At 39.9% G+C, this 17,503-nt stretch overlaps 1 protein-coding gene across 4 annotated transcripts in view; it reads left to right on the forward strand.

The window, feature by feature from the left end:
- TOX3 (TOX high mobility group box family member 3) overlaps positions 1–17,503 on the forward strand; it is a 95,241-nt gene that overhangs the window by 64,302 nt on the left and 13,436 nt on the right. For 2 of the 4 annotated variants that reach the window (XM_028740153.2, XM_077931534.1), the window contains exons 2-3: positions 1,833–1,898; positions 8,587–8,844. In XM_028740153.2, coding sequence (XP_028595986.2) covers positions 1,833–1,898; positions 8,587–8,844 — 324 coding nt within the window. Of the gene's footprint in view, positions 1–1,832; positions 1,899–1,979; positions 2,018–8,586; positions 8,845–17,503 lie in introns of those variants that run through there. The other 2 variants (XM_028740154.2, XM_028740155.2) reach the window with 2 other exon arrangements.

Consider the following 17,503-nt stretch of genomic DNA (forward strand, 5'->3'; position numbering starts at 1 on the left):
GGATATAGGTATTTAGCTCTGTTTTTGTACCCCACTCCGAATGTAACTGCAGAAGTGTGGAATGAAAATATCTCAGCCACCATTATTATTATTGGGCTGCACAATGGACTAGATTAACTTTGGCAAGGAAGTTCTTCTGTACTGCCAATGAAAGGTTGACAAAATTTTCAAATTTCATTTCAAAAGAAAGACAGGCCACAGTATTTGTGGCCTGGCCATAGGAATAGCTTTCACAATAATTTGCTTAGGCTCTGCCCAAGGACACGGGACTGTAGCTCAGAGGAAGAGTTATGCTGGAAGCCCCGAGTTTTCAGTCTGCCTCTTCTTCCAATAGGGTTGAGAATATCCACTCACTTGGGCTTGGTGGGGGGCAGGGTCAATTGAACGGCATGGCCACAACTGGATCCAGGAATGATTGCCTTTGTTCTTCATGTCCAGGCATGGGCATGAGGGCTGTGATCTGTCCATCCCTGGTGTATTTAGAAGGGCAACATGAAGCAGCCCACCCTCTTGGCTATTCAATTTGGGATTTACCTCCCACCCAACTAGGGCCCACTCAGTGGGGGAGCGGGCAAGTTGGTGTAAGGACCTTTCTGTGGTTAATTGGTCACCATATTTGGGGCCAGAGAGGAATTGGCTGGCTTGCAGGTTTTCACCTACCTCTTAGCAACTGTCACAACTTTAGTGGATAACACATTGGGCTGGATGTTTAGTCATGTGGGCATCCCATTAAAGCGGTGTGGGAATGGGTGACTCTGTCCAGGAGTCCACATGGGGACCAATGGGCCAAAACACTTCTCCCAATGGCAGGCCTGTGGGGGGTTGTGGCACCTGATCCATGTGGGGTGCGATTCCCCCCACAGGGTTGACCCACTGGGTTCCTATCAGCCAGCATGCAGGCTGCCTGATGCTGGATACATGTCCAATGCCTACTCTTACCTGTAATGAATAAAATTGTGGCCTGATTCAGCCCAATAACTATCTCCTGTGCAGATTTCCTCAGTCTTCCCTGCACTGGCCACAGACACCATGCATCTGTGGTGGCAAATATTCCTATCTGAAACTCTGTTGAGCCAGTGTCAACCAATTATGTATTGACCCAACGATCTGCTCTGGATTGATACAACTTCCTATGTCTCAGTGTTCCCTCTCCGTAGGGTAACCATAAGCCCTATTTCACAGAAGACAGCCCTCTATTTGGAGGTGTCCTCTATTTGAAGAGATGCCTATTCAAAGTCTGGTTTAAAGATAACCACCACAAAGGGAGAGCAGGAGGGGCCCTGAAGTGGCCCATCAACAGTTAGCACCTGGGCAGATTGACATTATAGTGGGATGCACTGTATTTCTCTTTAAGTTGTAGGAATTATTTTTAAATTGGCATATAGAGTCATACTCATTATCAGCACGTACAAAATGTATTGATATCTACATAATTTCCTTTCCTTTTTTTTGGTGATGCATATGTAGCTACCATAACTCCCCAGCAACTCCTGTGGAGGTCCAATGAACACTATGTTTGTGTGCCAATAATTCTAAGAACCAGTTTTCTACACCCAGCTCCAGTGCTCCTAAGTGGCACATGGTACTGCTTGGAAATATAAGAAGTGCCAAGAGTATGGCAATGTAATTTTATAAATCACCCAACTTGCAATTTCAGTTGTCCATGTAACATTTATGTTTTGGAGTGAATGGGGGTTGTCTGATATTGTTAGGGTATTGTAGATTAAGTTCCAATGTCCTTTGTGTTTAAAGTCTTCTATGCATTCAGAACTTGACTGTTTTCATTGTGGCATATGTTGTTAAAATGTAGGCGTCTCTTTTTCTTTTTTCAGTTCGGCAACAACAATAACTACATGAACATGGCCGAGGCCAACAATGCATTTCTCACTGCAAACGAGGTAGGCGTTGAATTTCTCTCTCTCTCCCCCGTTTCCCACCTAATGCTCAAACCCTGACATTTGCTTTGATAATTTTTACAGACTTTTCAGTGGATGACGGGCAAAGTGCTGATTTTTGGGTATGTGTTTTATGGAGCACAAAATACAGACTTTAATGAGAGAGAAAATAACCTGACAGCTCTCCATTACCAGTCAATTTACTTGTCTGTTAGACTGTTACTTACATAGCATGTCAATAGAAGCAAATCTGCTACACACACACACACACACACACACACACGGGAAAAGAACACTTCCCTCCCCCTAAAAATGTAACCAGAAGGAAACAAATGAAAGGCACAGTAGGTGTACATCTTTAAAGCAAACAGAGTAGCAGTCATTAGAAGCTAATGCGCTAATTATGGTCATGGATACAAACATTTTATTTTTAATTTGGGTTCTTAACACTATTACGAAAACAAAAGGAAAGCAGCACAGTTGGTGGCATCATTTGTTTCCTGGGGAAATGAGGAAGAGTCTTTCAGTGGAAAGTGTTCAACAGCAGGCTTAAGAAGAAACCATAGATCTGAATTGATGGGGCCTGACTAGGTCATAGAGGTGATGAATTTGGCCTCTAGCCTGGGAGGGCAAGAGGTGGGAGCGGGGTAGTAAGCAGAAAGGGATGCCAACCACTTTGTTCTTGTAGTACTTCTTACTGTCTCTGTCCCTCTCTCTTCCACCCACCCCCATGACAGCCAGGGAAAGGATGTCAGGGCAGTGGTAGTGACATCAGTTCCAGACTGTACTGTTTTTGGCCAAAGCAAATGCCTTTGCAATCAGGACAAAAGCATATGTAGCCATTACCCCATGGATGTGCCTGCCCCTCCTTCTCCTTTTCTTATTTACAGAAATATAGAGATTGCACATGGTAGAGAATGAAGGTGACAGCGAGTAGTTGGCAGCATCTGAATTCTGCTTGAGGTCAACACCGTGGGCAAAAAAAGTCTTGAGATTAATAAAATGTGGAGTGGGTTGACCATTTTGAGTCTAAAACAGCATTCTGCCCAGTGAATGTGCCCCCTCCCCATGGGGAGTGAGGGTATAAGGAGGAAAAATTATTGGTGGGGGCAATGCTACAGTAACTGTGGTTATATTCCAAATAGTATTTTTATGAGCAGCTTTTTAAAACAATGGCTGCCTTCTGCCTCTTTCTCTGTCTCTCTTTCTCCTTCCAACAAGACTGCTTAGATAAGGGAAGATTGCTTGGCACCAGCTCCAGTGTTAGTTGTGATAATGAACACAAACCCCCATCTGTAATGACAACATGATGTTTCATTCTGTAGAATTTCATTCCTCCATTTGAATCAAACATTGATGAAAGCTCTACTGCCAGCAGCTGTTCAAAGACAATTTAATTCCAGCTGTGATAATTCACCGTGTCAGACATTGGCTGTTATATGTTGATACAACAGCTCTCCAGATTTGCATTTTTATCAAAAGGAACAAATGTTTTGAACATTTCAGTGCAGATGGCATTTAACCACACACACAGTTTTTGTTGAGGGTTGGTGGAGTTATCCCCCCCACCCAAGCCCTAGCTCTCCTAAAGAAATCTAAGAGAGAAATGTATGAAAAGTTAATAGCTTTTAAAATTGTGATTGGTAACATGACCCCTTAAAAACATTATACTGTTCTGGACATAATGGTACCTTTCTCCACCATCAAATTACATGCCATTCAGGCACTTCTTACAATGTGAATAGTCCCTGTGATTTGGAATAAGACTACTTCACTATGAGGTTTCCCCCCATTTAGATTGCATTCATTTTACCCACTTATCCATACATTACTTTCAGCAATCATGGCATGAGATACAGTTTGATGTTTTGAATTCTTCTTTTTTTAAAAACCTAAATAAATCCTTACTAGCATACAAGATACTGCTCCCCACCCCACATGCTTGTAAGAAGATATTACTAACGTGATAAATATTTTTTTTTGAGAAAACGCTGTAATATTGTATAGTTTGGTTGTACATGTCTGGAAGCATTATGGATTTATTTCTCTCTCTTTTTTAACATGGAATGTTCCCTTCTCGAAATTAATCCAGCTGCCTCCTCCATGTCATGCTTAAAGCTTATACTATTGGTTTAATTACACTGAAGGAGTGGAATAAGATTGAGTGTTAATATTTGCACTGCAGCATGAGGATAACTCTGCAATTACTGCCCTATAAGCAAATTCAATTACACAGCTTTTACTTTTAAGTGAACATCAGTATTTTGAGTGTGGACATCTCAAATCTGAAAATCCGTGCTGGTGCTGCTTCTTTTAATATAATGCCATGCATGCAGCAGTCATTGTGGAATTAGCATTAGAAGACCATCTAAGATGAGAAATTGACATGTCACCTTTTTGTTGCAACTTGCTTCTGTGTCGTGATGGCAGTGACCCACGCTTCCCCCCACCATTAATTCCTGAAGCACCTTAAATATTTATTGAAATAATATTTCAAGTGTTAATTACTGCAGTAATGAAAACAGCCAAATGCCACATATCAGGAATGAGTGTTTATCCATATTGTTAATGTGATATGTTAGATTTCATTAAGCAGTAATGGGGTAGCAAATGACTCGCAAATTACCATTGCATCTGTTACTAGACCACATTAGTGCCAAACGTAACGGCAAATGTAGCCATAGGGTTATGTTCATTAGCCATCCGCCTTCCATGGCCAATCCATCCTTTTGTGTTGGTGAACTTCACACCTCCCCTCTATGCAGATGCCCCCTCTTCCTACGAAGCGTCAGTGAATGCATCCCTAATGTAAGAGAAAGCTTTCGCAACCAGAATTAAGTTGCAATCTCTGAACGTGTGTGTGCTCACTTTGCTCACTGTGCACTGAGGAAAGACTGCTTAAGTCTCTTAAGACTCTGTCAGTATTACTCCTGCAGACTGTAGCTGTGTGTTACCTCATCATTTCTGGTGTGAGACCAATAATGACAGCTGACAGGTTTTATATGCAAGCGAAGGTTCCACCCCCCTCTCTTTGTGTGTGTGTGTGTGTTTCAGTTTCCATTTTCTCTCAAGCGGTTATTAATTTATATCATCATTAACAGTTTGAAGGATGACAATTTCCAGCACTTAATGAGATCTTTCACTGAACATATCATTTTTAAATTAACTGGCATTAAGTCATTCTTTCAGACAATGTAAATAATGCATTAAAGGAAGGGTCCCCCCCTTCTCCTGCACCCCAAGCCTCCACTTTTGCAGTAAAAATTTAAGCCAGTGTAGGCAGACAAATCTCAAAGTAGTATTCCACGCTTGCAGGGTTGGGGGAGAAATCTGATTTGTTTCGCTTTTAAAGGCAGAACTACCTAATTCGGAAGTGATATGCAAACCGAAACACAGCCATCCTTCAAAATGTGGATTTCTCTGAATTTTTCAATGCCCAAGTAATGCACATATAGTAGTAGTAGTAGTAATAATAATAATAATAATAATAATAATAATAATAATATGCCACCCATCTGACTGGGTTGCCCCAGCCATTCTGGGTAGCTTCCAACAAAGTATTAAAACACAAAACCCCCCTCAAACATTAAAAACCTCACTGTACAGGGCTGAGAATATGAAAATAACACACAAAAATGCATTATATTAGGGGAAATTGCTTTGCAAAAAATCTGTATGTTGGAAGAAATGTGCACTTAAAATGCTGATGGATGTTCATGATAACTTTTTTTTTAAATGCAAACTGGATATGGAAATGTGGAGAACTGGATGTAAGATTGGAAAAATGAGAAATGGAGAAAACCTTAAATTGACAGATCCACCCACCCCTGTGTGCTTGAAAGCAACACACTGTCTGCCATACAAATTACTTTTTAGAAGTTTGGAGACTTCTGCTTATTTCCCCAGTAGCTTGTTAGTGTTTATGGGGTGGGACAGTGGGCAGAAGCAGTGGAAGCTGGCAAGGCAGTTTGTAGGCATAGGAACAGAGGATTATACCAACTGCATGAGGGAATCAGACCATTAGCTCATATTATTAAGTACTGCTAGGGTTTCAGACAGGGAGGGGCCTTTCCAAGCCCTACCAGAAGATGCCAGGGATTGAACCTGGGACCTTCTATTTGCAAAGCTATTACTCTTCCCCTAAGCCACAAGTGGCCACTATGGCTGTGGCGACGGAATTCCCAGCTTTACCTTTCCGCAGTAGTGAAGTGGGCAGTGCCACAGGCCACTCTGTGAAATCATATGGTTCCACTTGACAGTTGTATTGGTGTGATCACAGGCTGCTGATGCCAGTAGAGGCAACTATCCACTCAGCTGTGGCATCCTCCTCCTCAGCTGCTGCCTCCCAGCACTGGAATAGTAGGAATTCCTCTTCCCTCTCTGTTGCCATACAGCAGCTGCACCCTGCAGACTGCTTCAGTAGCCATGGCATGTTCTGAAAACTCACAGAACATGTGGAGATGATCAAGTGGTCTTTAGATTGAGGTTATTGTTCTATAGGTTAATTATGTCTTAAGAATATCATGAGAAGAACCCTTATAGATGAGAGCCATATACTCTAGTGTTCTGCATCCCCCAGTGGCCAACCAGATATTTTTGGCAAATGTACAAGCATGAAGGCGATAACTTTCTCCTGCTGTTGATCCCAAGCAGCTGGTAATTGCTTATGAAAATGTGACCAGGCTATTGTGCCACCAAAGGGGATAAAACAAGAGTGGGGAAACCGTGGGTTGTTGTTGGACTCCATTTCCCATCAGACCCAGACAACATGGCCAATGGCTAGAGGTGCTGGGAGTTCTAGTCCAGCAACATTTGGAGGTGCACAGTTTCGCCACCTCTTAAAAAACTAAGCCACCATTTTGGATATTTCTATCACAGAGTGGCTCTTAGAGCAATAGAGGCACATGCACGTGGTTCCCTGGTTCTCTCTGCAGTGACTTCACCCCAAGTGAGGAAGTAAGAGCTTCCCAGCATACATCAGCTCACTGCAGATTGTCTCCCACAAACATTGAGATGGTGGCAGTGAAATTCCAAGGTTATCCGGGTTCAAGTTACATATAAATACAAGGTGGTTGATGGTCCCAGGAGCACCCAAACCAGTGTCTGACATGGTGCCAAGGATTTTTTACATTTTATTTTGAGTAAAATGAGAAACCTTAAGTCAAAATGTATTTAAAAGTACCCCCTTCCACACACACACACGCACACACACACACACACACACACACACACTTAGAATTTCAGGCAGACACACAAGTGAATTTAATCTTCAGCCTCTGAAACAAGCACACATCCAGAATCATTACAATTTCTCAGAGAGTGCAGGTCTGTTCACGAACCCCAACTAACTGGGCAAAGGGAATATAAGAAGCTGGAAGGTGGAGATAACAGTTGCAAGGAGGATGCATTAGGGAGAAAGTCAGGAATATGATGGAAATACAAGGGATGTTCAGAAGATCCACATGTGCTCAATGAATGTGTGATGGAGCAACAAAATGGCACCCACTAGCTACACCGCCTCCATGCTTACACACCCCATGTGACTGCACATTTGGCCTTAGGGTGAATGGGTCTGTACACATGCACAGGACTACTACAACTGCACACAGACAGCCTGATTGGCCAGGGGTCTCATTAAAGTGGAAGAGCCCTACACAGGTACATGCCACCAGGGGCATAGCTGTGTATTGGTGTAGAGGGAGGCATGCCTAGTGGGCATGATCCTGCTACCCTTCTCCATTAAAGGGGTGGAGGTGTTATAAGCACCCAGACACACTTTTTAATGTAGACATGTCCCCACTTTTAATCCAGAAATAGCTGTATCCCAGAATAATTTATTCATTGTTTCACAGGGAACGATAGCAAAAAGTGTTCATTTCTGTGCCAGATATAAGCAGCATTTCAGCATCAAATGACCTTGAATTTTTTCTAAAGGGGTTAAAAGTATGTGTATATACCTTGAAGAAAATTAGAAATAAAAGTTTTGTAAAGTTTTTCAGAAGAAATCTACCTTTCCCCACCACAATCCTTGCTCTGAATCAAACCAAAATTCCTCCATTTATAAGCCATTTCCCCCCAAAAGTCCATGTCTCTCACAACCACCTTCATATCAAAGGCTCTATCATACTCCTATTCCTCTTATGGAGGGAGCTTAAAAGCAGGATTCTAATATTTCACATTTATGGGTTGTAAAAGAATTTTGAAGTATTCACTACCAGATTAATGTTGTGTGCGTACTACCAAAGTTGCCAGCATTTTATTTGACGCATCAGAATAATGGTTAGGCTGTTTGTGCTGTTTTACTAACATATCAATAAACTGGCAATTTGTTATACAGCCAAAAAAACAAGCAACCCAAAACCACAACCCAGTGTAGCTGATGCTCACACCAACAACAAAGACAGATGTTGCTAATTAAGGGTGCATTAAAAAACAGTTAATACTGATACACCATTAAAGCCATATGATAATGAGACTTAAATCTTTAATCTGAAGGATCCATAAAAGCTGGGCATATGTGAATATTGCTACACTTGTGATTTACAAAATAAAGTAAAATAAAATGGTTTGCTCGTGAGCTAAATCTTACAGGGTGTAAACAACTCCCTTTTATTACACACGCTGCAGTCATTTATTTAGCAGTGTTTCGTTGCAGTGAAGTTGCTGTTCTTTCTTCTTTTTCTTCGTTTAGCAAACATTCCACACTCCAAGTCTTGGAGATGAAGAGTTTGAGATCCCACCAATTACTCCACCACCTGAACTGGATCCCACCAACTTAGGGATGGCAGATATACTGTTGCCATTTCAAGGTCTAAGTGATCAGTTGGCTGCACAAGGGAATGAGTTCACACCACAGTTTCCACCGCAGAGCTTGGATCTTCCTTCCATTACAATATCTCGAAATCTTGTGGAGCAAGATGGTATCATCCAAAGCAATGGGTTACATATGGTACGGATTTTTCCTTTCCTTTCCATTTGACTGCATAACTTCTCTTACTGCTGCATAGAATTGCAGTGTTGTGTACTGAGCCAAACATTTATGCTCCCCTGCCACCCCCTCCAATAACTTATCTGGCAAGCACATGAAAATAACATCCAGCTGCTAAAAGACGGTACTCCTTGCACTCAATACAGCATCCTTATTTGTTGTCTTTTGTTGTAGTGACGCGCAGTCAATATCACTAGTGTCTTGTGGCAGGATATTTTCATAAATTTTCAATGGGCGCCATAATGTGCATTCACTTTTTCAGGGATGGTGAGATCCTTTGGCCCTTCAGATCTTGTTGGACTCCAGCCCTCACCTGTCCCAGCCAGCAGGGCCAATGGTCAGGGATAATGGGCGTGGAAGTTCAACAACATCTGGAGGGTCACAAGTTCCCCATCCCTGACTCATTTCATTGCTCGGAAGGCTTCCGGCGGTAGAGAGAAAGGAGAAAGTTTCAGACTGCAGATTCAGGGTCATGAGCTGGTGGCAGAGCCCAAATTCAGATGACACATGAAGCCAAACAATCGTTTAGTCCTGAGTAGCGCAGCAGCAGGAGGAATTGGGGAGGGGATTGATAGCCACAGTCTCCTCTCTGGGAACCTGCACATTCATAGTAAGCCACTGTTTAGCTCTACAGTGGTACCTCAGGTTAAGAACTTAATTCGTTCCGGAGGTCCGTACTTAACCTGAAACTGTTCATAACCTGAAACACCACTTTAGCTAATGGGGCCTCCCGCTGCCGCCGCGCCGCTGGAGCATGATTTCTGTTCTCATCCAGAAGCAAAGTTCTTAACCCAAGGTACTATTTCTGGGTCTGTAACCTGAAGCGTCTGTAACCTGAGGTACCACTGTACTTAGTGTAATGTGCAAACCAGGACAGTGTTTTAGCAATGCAGCTGAATTTGCGTTCAACCCATTTGCAAGGCACAGTAATGTGTATATTTGGTTGTATGATGTAATCTTCATTTGCAGAGATTACACCTGCTTCACAGTTTAATAGGTGTAATAGCATTACTGTAAGGTACACCCTGATAGTTAATTTCTTATCCTCATAGCTTTTTCTATGGAGCAGAAGGCTTTGTAGTTTAAACACTCAGTGCTAAATACTTACTGCTTCCCCGGTATCAACTGTAAGCAAGTAGAAAAAATAAATAAATAAATAAATAAATAAATAAATGAGATAGGTGAAGCTTAAGGGCTGTGTTAGTTTTACTTACTAATTAATGGGCTTGTTACTTATGACCATTAATTTCAATGGGTCTACTCTGAGTAGGACTAGCATTGAATGTAGTCCTGGATATTTCGAGGCAGCAAAAGCTTGAGGTGTTGTGGTGGGTGGGTGGTGACTTGAAAAGCTCTTCTAAATTCTCCCCCATTTCATTCTGTTCCCTCTTTCAATCTGAACATCTAATCTAAATTCCATAGATGTGGCGGTAAATGTCTCTCATCATTTATTGAAAATGTGCAGTTTATTAAACTGATAAATATTTATTAATAATAGAATCCATCTTTAGATTGTATATTTCGTGAATTACCTTTCTTTAGAGCCATAACTTTTTTTTTATTACCGCAATAAAAAAAAGTAAAAGAGGCATTTTAACTATGAAATTTCATTTCATGGTCAATTGGGCTTACTGTATCTAAAAGAACTAAATATGGAGCCATAAAATAATTATGATATTCATCTACACTCTTGAACAATGCCTGCATGAAGCAGCATTCAGCTTGTCAAATCTTACTGCATTGCTGAGAAGTTGCTAATCGGTAATGATAGACAAGACCTAGATGTCTATAGAGGCAAGTAATACTTTTTCCAAACCGAAACCATTAGAATAACAGCCCCTTTTTTTCTTTTTTTAAGATACCAAATGAAATCCCAGCCACTTTTGGAAACATTACTGTGTTAGACAGCTTCACTGCAAATGATAGCTATTTTAATTGGATTTATAGATTGACCCTGTTGAAATGTCCAGTAGAATTTCACCTTGAAGAAAATGTCATGAAATTTTCAAGCACAAACAGAAGAAATGAAATGTACTTGGGCAGAGCTATGATTAATACAGTGTGTCTCTGGCTTTGTTCTGAGCAGTACCTGACATGTTCACCTATAAACTTGAATGCAAAATCGCCAGAGGCACGGGTAGAAATAGGTTATGTCAAGGTTCTCCGATGTTTCCCTCAGGGTGCGGAGTTGGCCAGCTACATAACAGTACTTTCGCAGGCTTCTCTTAGATTTGCTGCAGGAAGACTGCTGGAATAATAAATAATACTTTCCATTCCATTTCTGACTTAGGATTGCTATATCCAGCAATCCATTTTAAGTGCAAGCAAGCTGTTTTATTACCAAAGTATATGTAGCCCAGCGGTTATTAAAAATGAATGTATTGATGGATTAACAATTCTTCCTACCAGTAAAAAAAAAAGACCTTCTGATGTATTGTCCTGCATTTCTTACCCAGCCTGTTATTGCTTTTGTTTATAGAAAAAGTGACAATTCGTCATGTTGCTGATTAGCTTCATTATTATTGACAGGATACAAAGGGACATTTATCTTAGTTTAAATGTATGCTATTACGTTGGGATTTCCCCCACTCTCCCCCGCCCCAAAATGAGGAAGCACAACAGAAAACGAAAGATAAAAGAAATGCACTGTGATTAGCATTTGCATTTTAATAATATGCTAATATAAAAAAAACCCAACCTTCATAAATGAATTACTGGCAGGGAATGAACGAGTTCTAGCTTGAGTTCAGAAAAACACCTGGGACTTAACAAGATGTGGGAAAATATATAGACCTACACATAAATAGATGGAAATCAATTGCTATATGCTATCAAAAGTCATTACAGACTAAAGCACAGTTGACTGTTTAGATGATCACCTGAGAAATTATTTTAATCTACAAAGGGTGGCAATTCCATAGCGCTGTTGCCTGTGCTCTATAGGGTTCCTTTTTATTCTTTTCTCTCCCCCCCTCTCCCCTTTAAACATCTCTCTATAATCTACCCAGCCTGCTGAGTAGCACTGACATCAGTAGTACATCAATTTCAGAAAGTGGATTATTTTTACTAGACAGCTATTGTGACATATTGGGTCAGTCATAAATGAAAGATATTCATGCAAGCATGCAATACTTGTAATGAAGTCTCACTCTGACCTTCTGTATGATTGATTCTGTAATTTAGTTTTCTCAGGCACTGCCTGAAATGAAATGAAATCATGTTGAACAAGTTTTGAATACCCACAGTGCATCAGGAGAAGAAAAATCTGTAGCCCTAGAGGCTTGAGAGAGAGCAGCTGAACGATTTATCTCCATGCTATTATAGCCTTTGCCAGCATTCAACATTTTCTCCTTCTTTTTTTTCTTCCTTATTTGGCTTAAGTACTTAATTCTGCAGGTAGCTGTAAATGGGAAAATAAAATGCTGTTCAGATTTAAAATGACAGGACAGGAGTATGTGCAAGGGACTGATAAAATATCTTGAATAGAACTGACCTTTCATGTTGCTGAAAGTTACTGGGGGATTCATCCTAATAATTACCATATAGATTATTTTTTATTTCTTTCCTGCAATGAAACATTTCAGAGAGCAGTGGTGCTGATTGAATGAAAATTGAACTTGTTAACATTCTTTTCAGCTTAGCCTGTTGTACATAACAGAAGGTTAGCTTTGATGAATTTTGAAATTCCCTTTCTGATATCTAAGAAACAGACGGTAAAATAATTGTCTCTTTTCAGCCTGCATTTATTTTTCACTGCCTTAAAAAAATACCTCTGGTTAACTCTACAAAAATAGAGTTAACTGTAAGTGCATCATTTTTTGGTATATCTCTGTGTAAAGAAGTTCCTATATGAAAATGTGATAATCATTATTCTGCCACAAAAATGTATAGCAGAACTTCGCTTTGTGTTCAAAATGTTTAGATTAGATTTGATTCCACCCACACCTTTTTTATTATTATTCTTGAACACACGACTGTAATTGTGCACTGGAAATTTTTAGTTCCTGCTCCCACTACTTTGAACAACTCTCTCTTACATCCTATCACAAAGAACCTGCTAGGACACTGCTGTCATCTATTGATGTTCTCCTTGATCAGAGGTGAGATGGTTGGTGACCCAGTAGAGGACTTTTTCACCTGTGGCACAATGTTGGCCTCCTATCCCCACAAAAGCTTACCTAGTGCCTACATTGCTCTCTCTTGTAGTAGTAGTAGTAGTTGTTATCTGCCCTTCAGTGAAAGTTCCCAGTAAATGTTTTGTTTTTGTTCTAAATTCTCCCAGACCCTGCAGGTATCTTAAACAAATTTGGGAACTCTGCAGCCTCCTTCCTTAATGGTACAGTTTACTAATTTTTATTGTTTTAACATGTAAACCTCCCTAGAGTCAATGCTGAATGCATAAAGATTCTTAAATAAAATTCTTAATGATGGGTTGCATCTAATGCATTTCCACTGAAATTAATGCTCATGACTAATAAGACCATTCATTCCAATGGGTTTGTTCTGTTCTTGGCCATGTGCATTGAACAACTGAAGAAAACAAATCTGATGCTCCCTGGAGCTCATTGTTTTTTGATTTTGTGGATCCTGGTTGATATATTTATCACAATGCCATGGGACAAAAATTGCTAACATAAATAGTATATAAGATTAAAGGATTGCTAGCATCAGTCACTCACAATGCAGTCCATGCCTAGTCATCAGTCCCACTGAGTTCAACAAGGCTTATTCCCATGCAAATGTGGATAGGATTTCAGCAACTGAAATCTTATATACATGTAATGATGTGGGTTTTTCAGGAAAGAATAATAACATTTGTAACATTTTCTGAAAAACCTTCTCATGCAAATTAGGCTAATTAGCAAATGGAAGTTTGCACTGGGAAATTTTCAGTTTGCATTGGGAAATTTTTGATGCTCTAGAGACCCATTTAATTTTGTATGCTTATTTTATTTGTATTCAGCCAACAAACCTAAAACTTTGAAACTGCAAAACTTATCAAATATTACATTTGCAATTGGCATCCATTCATTGTTAACTAATGAACTTATGAAATGGAATCTGTTACATGATGAAATAACGTATTGGAGCATTTACACCCCATATCACTGTACACATGGAACACACTGTTCACATGGGAGTAAGTCCTATTAAATCCAGTAGGCGTTACCGCTGAGTAGGAATGCATAGGATTACACTGCTGTAAACAACCTTTAGTATTTCACATAGATATAATCATATGAAGGAAAGATTTTTAATTTTATTTAAAAGGCAATTTAAATATAGACATTTATAATCCAGATTCTTGATTTAGCCTTTCAGTAAGGCAAGGAATTGAAAATTACCAATATGTTATGTCAAATCTGGCAGATAGGCATGGTTTCAGGTTATTTTCCTTCATAAAATGTGTGTTTTATTCATTCTAATTTTATTTACAAGGAAACTCCCACAATTTATTTTTAATATCCACATTACGATCTTGATATGAATAGGGGAAAAGAGAGGGACTGTGATTACAACAGAGTTACAGCAGTATTGTTTACTATATTACAAATAAAACAGTTATTTCATGGTTCATTAATGTGTTTAGTGTCTGGAACTCTTTATTAAAAGAAGCCTTTCTTGTTGTTAAGAACATGTTTATTGTCATCATTAAGAGGGGGAAACCCAACTAATTACTGAATTCAATCATTTGTTCATTTATAAGGATGGCGGTTTCTCACCTGAGGAGGCACTTAACAGCTCAGTGTGGCATTTTATCATCAGACACCAATCAGTTTAGTTTTGTTGTTTAGAGAAAGAAGTGACATGATAGATGTTTAAAAACTAATGCATGCCATGGAGAAAGTGAGCAGAGATAAGTTCTCTCTTTCTCATGAACATACAATGAAGCTGTATGATGGAAGGTTTAGGGCAGATAAAATAAGAGTACTTTCTCACATGGCACATACTTAAAACTATGGAAATCACTTCCAAAGGAGGCAGTGGTGATGGCCTCCAACCTGGATGCCTTTAAAAGAGGATTAGACAAATCTATGGAGGAGAAGGCTACCAACATCTACTGGCCATGAAGGCTGAGTTCAACTTCCTTTGTTGGAGGTAGTACATTTCTGAATACCAGTTGCTGGGAATTAGAGGTGAACAGAGAGATTCTGATTAAAAGCCTCACTTAGCTATGAAGTTCAATAGATTATGGAGAATGGTTATGAGAAGGAAATGGGTGAGAGCTGTGCACATCGCCCTGAGGTACTTCAGGGAAAGTCATAATAAAAATGTAATAACATAAATAATGCATTTTTTTTTAAAAAAAGTCAGTATCATTGTTTTACAACAAGAGCTTTTTAAACATTGCACATATAAAATCTATTGGTGATTATTTTTGTTCTCATAACAAAATACTCAATTCTCACCTGGTGCCACTGTCAACCGTGACACTTTTCTTTCCCACCCTTACCCATAGCCAACAAACAAAAATGAGAGGTGGTTTTTAGTCACTGGATTAGAATGGTCTGAGGAAAAGCTTCAGAAAATGTCATGTGCACAGTTCTTCTGAGAACAGTGAGCCACACACTTTTGTGGAACTTATCCCTATCAAGCTGGTTGTCCAGGAAAACTTTTATTGGACATATAACATGCCACAAAAGGAATATACAGTGGTACCTCTGGTTGCGGATGGGTTCCGTTCCAGAGGTTCAGTTGGATCCTGAGGTTTCCACAATCTGAGGACCGCTTCTGCGCATGCGCGTGCAGTGGTAGACCACTTCTGCGCATGCGCGCACGGCAAAACCCGGTAAAATACTTCTGCATCCCAAAGTTTATGTAACCAGAGGGTTACATAACCGGAGGTACTACTGTACATCTCTGACACATTTTTTGACAGATGAATTCAACAATACATCATAAAACCATATATCTATAGTAGGAACACCTACATATTTCCTCTCTCTTTTGCATACCATGTATTTGGTAACCATCAGTCTTTGGTAACCATCAGAGCAAAATGGATATTTGGCATATCTCTAGACTGAAGACAAGGGTGGTGTCCTCCCAGAGTTAACTCCGGATGGCATCACACTGATAGGATAATGAGACTCCTACTTACCTCCCTTGACTGCACCGGTGGAGCCAAAAGAAGCGTATCTGCCAAGATGCTTTCAGTTGGGCTTGCTGCGGGGATTTGCTGGACAGTGAGCATACTGTCCTTGCTAAATTGCTCTGGTTCTTAAAAAAAAGAAAAAAGCAGCCTGTTATTTATTTGGTTTGATTTATGGCACTTCTGCGCTGCCCCATAATGTAAAAGTTCTCTGAGCAGTTTGCAATGAGTAAATAAACCCAACTGAAATAAAAACTGAAGCACAAACCTGTTTAAAAATGGGAGACCTATATAAAGGTGGCAAAACAGAACTTTCTGTACACCCCTCGCCCCCATTAAAAACAGATTTAAAGATTAGATGCCCTATGTTAAAAGGCGAGTGAGTAACAAAGTCTTCACCTGGCACCAAAAAGACCACAAAAATGGCACCAGGCGAACCTCCCTGTGCTTCTAAGTTAGTTGTCACTGGCAGCAGGATGCTGCTCTTTTTGCAGAACAGCAAGTGGAAGTTTAACCGGGTAAAAGGGTAGCAAAAAATGAAAGCTGTGGAATAAGCATTGGGAAATCAGGAAGCCATTCCAACGGTTCCTGTTCCTTGAGGTTACTCTCATTTCTGTCACCTGTGTATTATGCAGTAATTCGAATCTTCAGTATTGTAGAACATGAAAAAATAGGGGGGGGGAAGCATTGACCCATAGATTTGCGCACACAGTGAGCCCATTCCCAAAATATCATTCTGACATTTGGAGAGGTGAGAACCTTGTAGGCAATTTTATTCAGGGCCAAATATTGGTTTGCCCCACTCAGAGGTGCACTTGAAAGGGTCAAGGGAAAGCAATTGCTGGTTTCCTTCTGCAGAACCGCATGAGAGTTGAAACGTTCTCAGAACACTGAGATGCATACATTGTGCCCAGAGAGGCATTTCTTTCTCGGCTTTCGATTCACGTGTGTCTTTATGGCAATGGTTTTTCCTTTTATTTGGGGATTGTTGTTGCTTTTGGTGATAGTCCAACTGAACAGAGCAGTGTTGTATTATTAGATTTTGCCAGAACATAGAATTCTTGCTTTTTAAAAAGTAGTGTATGTGACAATACGGAGTAGCCATTTTTTTTAATGGAAGCAGTCAAGGCACAAACCAAATTTTAGAAGGCAAATATAAAATAAACTACTGGGGAAACTGGGGTTCTTGTATCTGTTTTACTTCTGCATGTTTCGTGGCCAAAATAAAATTAGAAAATGGTATGAAAGGAATTTAAATCTAGGTAAATAATGGGCTGAGCTGAACTCGGTGATTTACTCCATTTGAAAGATCAATTACCAAGTTTTCATTAAGGTGCTTTTTATTGATTTATGCTTAATTCTTAATGTTTCATTTCTTGCCACGTCTGTTGTATTATATAGGTCTCTCTTGTTTTATTATTCTATACTGTGATTTACCTGTCATGTTAAGCAATACTTTTAAATTGATTGATTTGATTTTGCCAGCTATTTAGAGTAAAAAACCCACAGAAATCTGCTAATCCAGGC

The sequence above is a fragment of the Podarcis muralis genome, chromosome 7 (assembly GCF_964188315.1).
Source record: "Podarcis muralis chromosome 7, rPodMur119.hap1.1, whole genome shotgun sequence".
NCBI lineage: Eukaryota > Metazoa > Chordata > Lepidosauria > Squamata > Lacertidae > Podarcis > Podarcis muralis.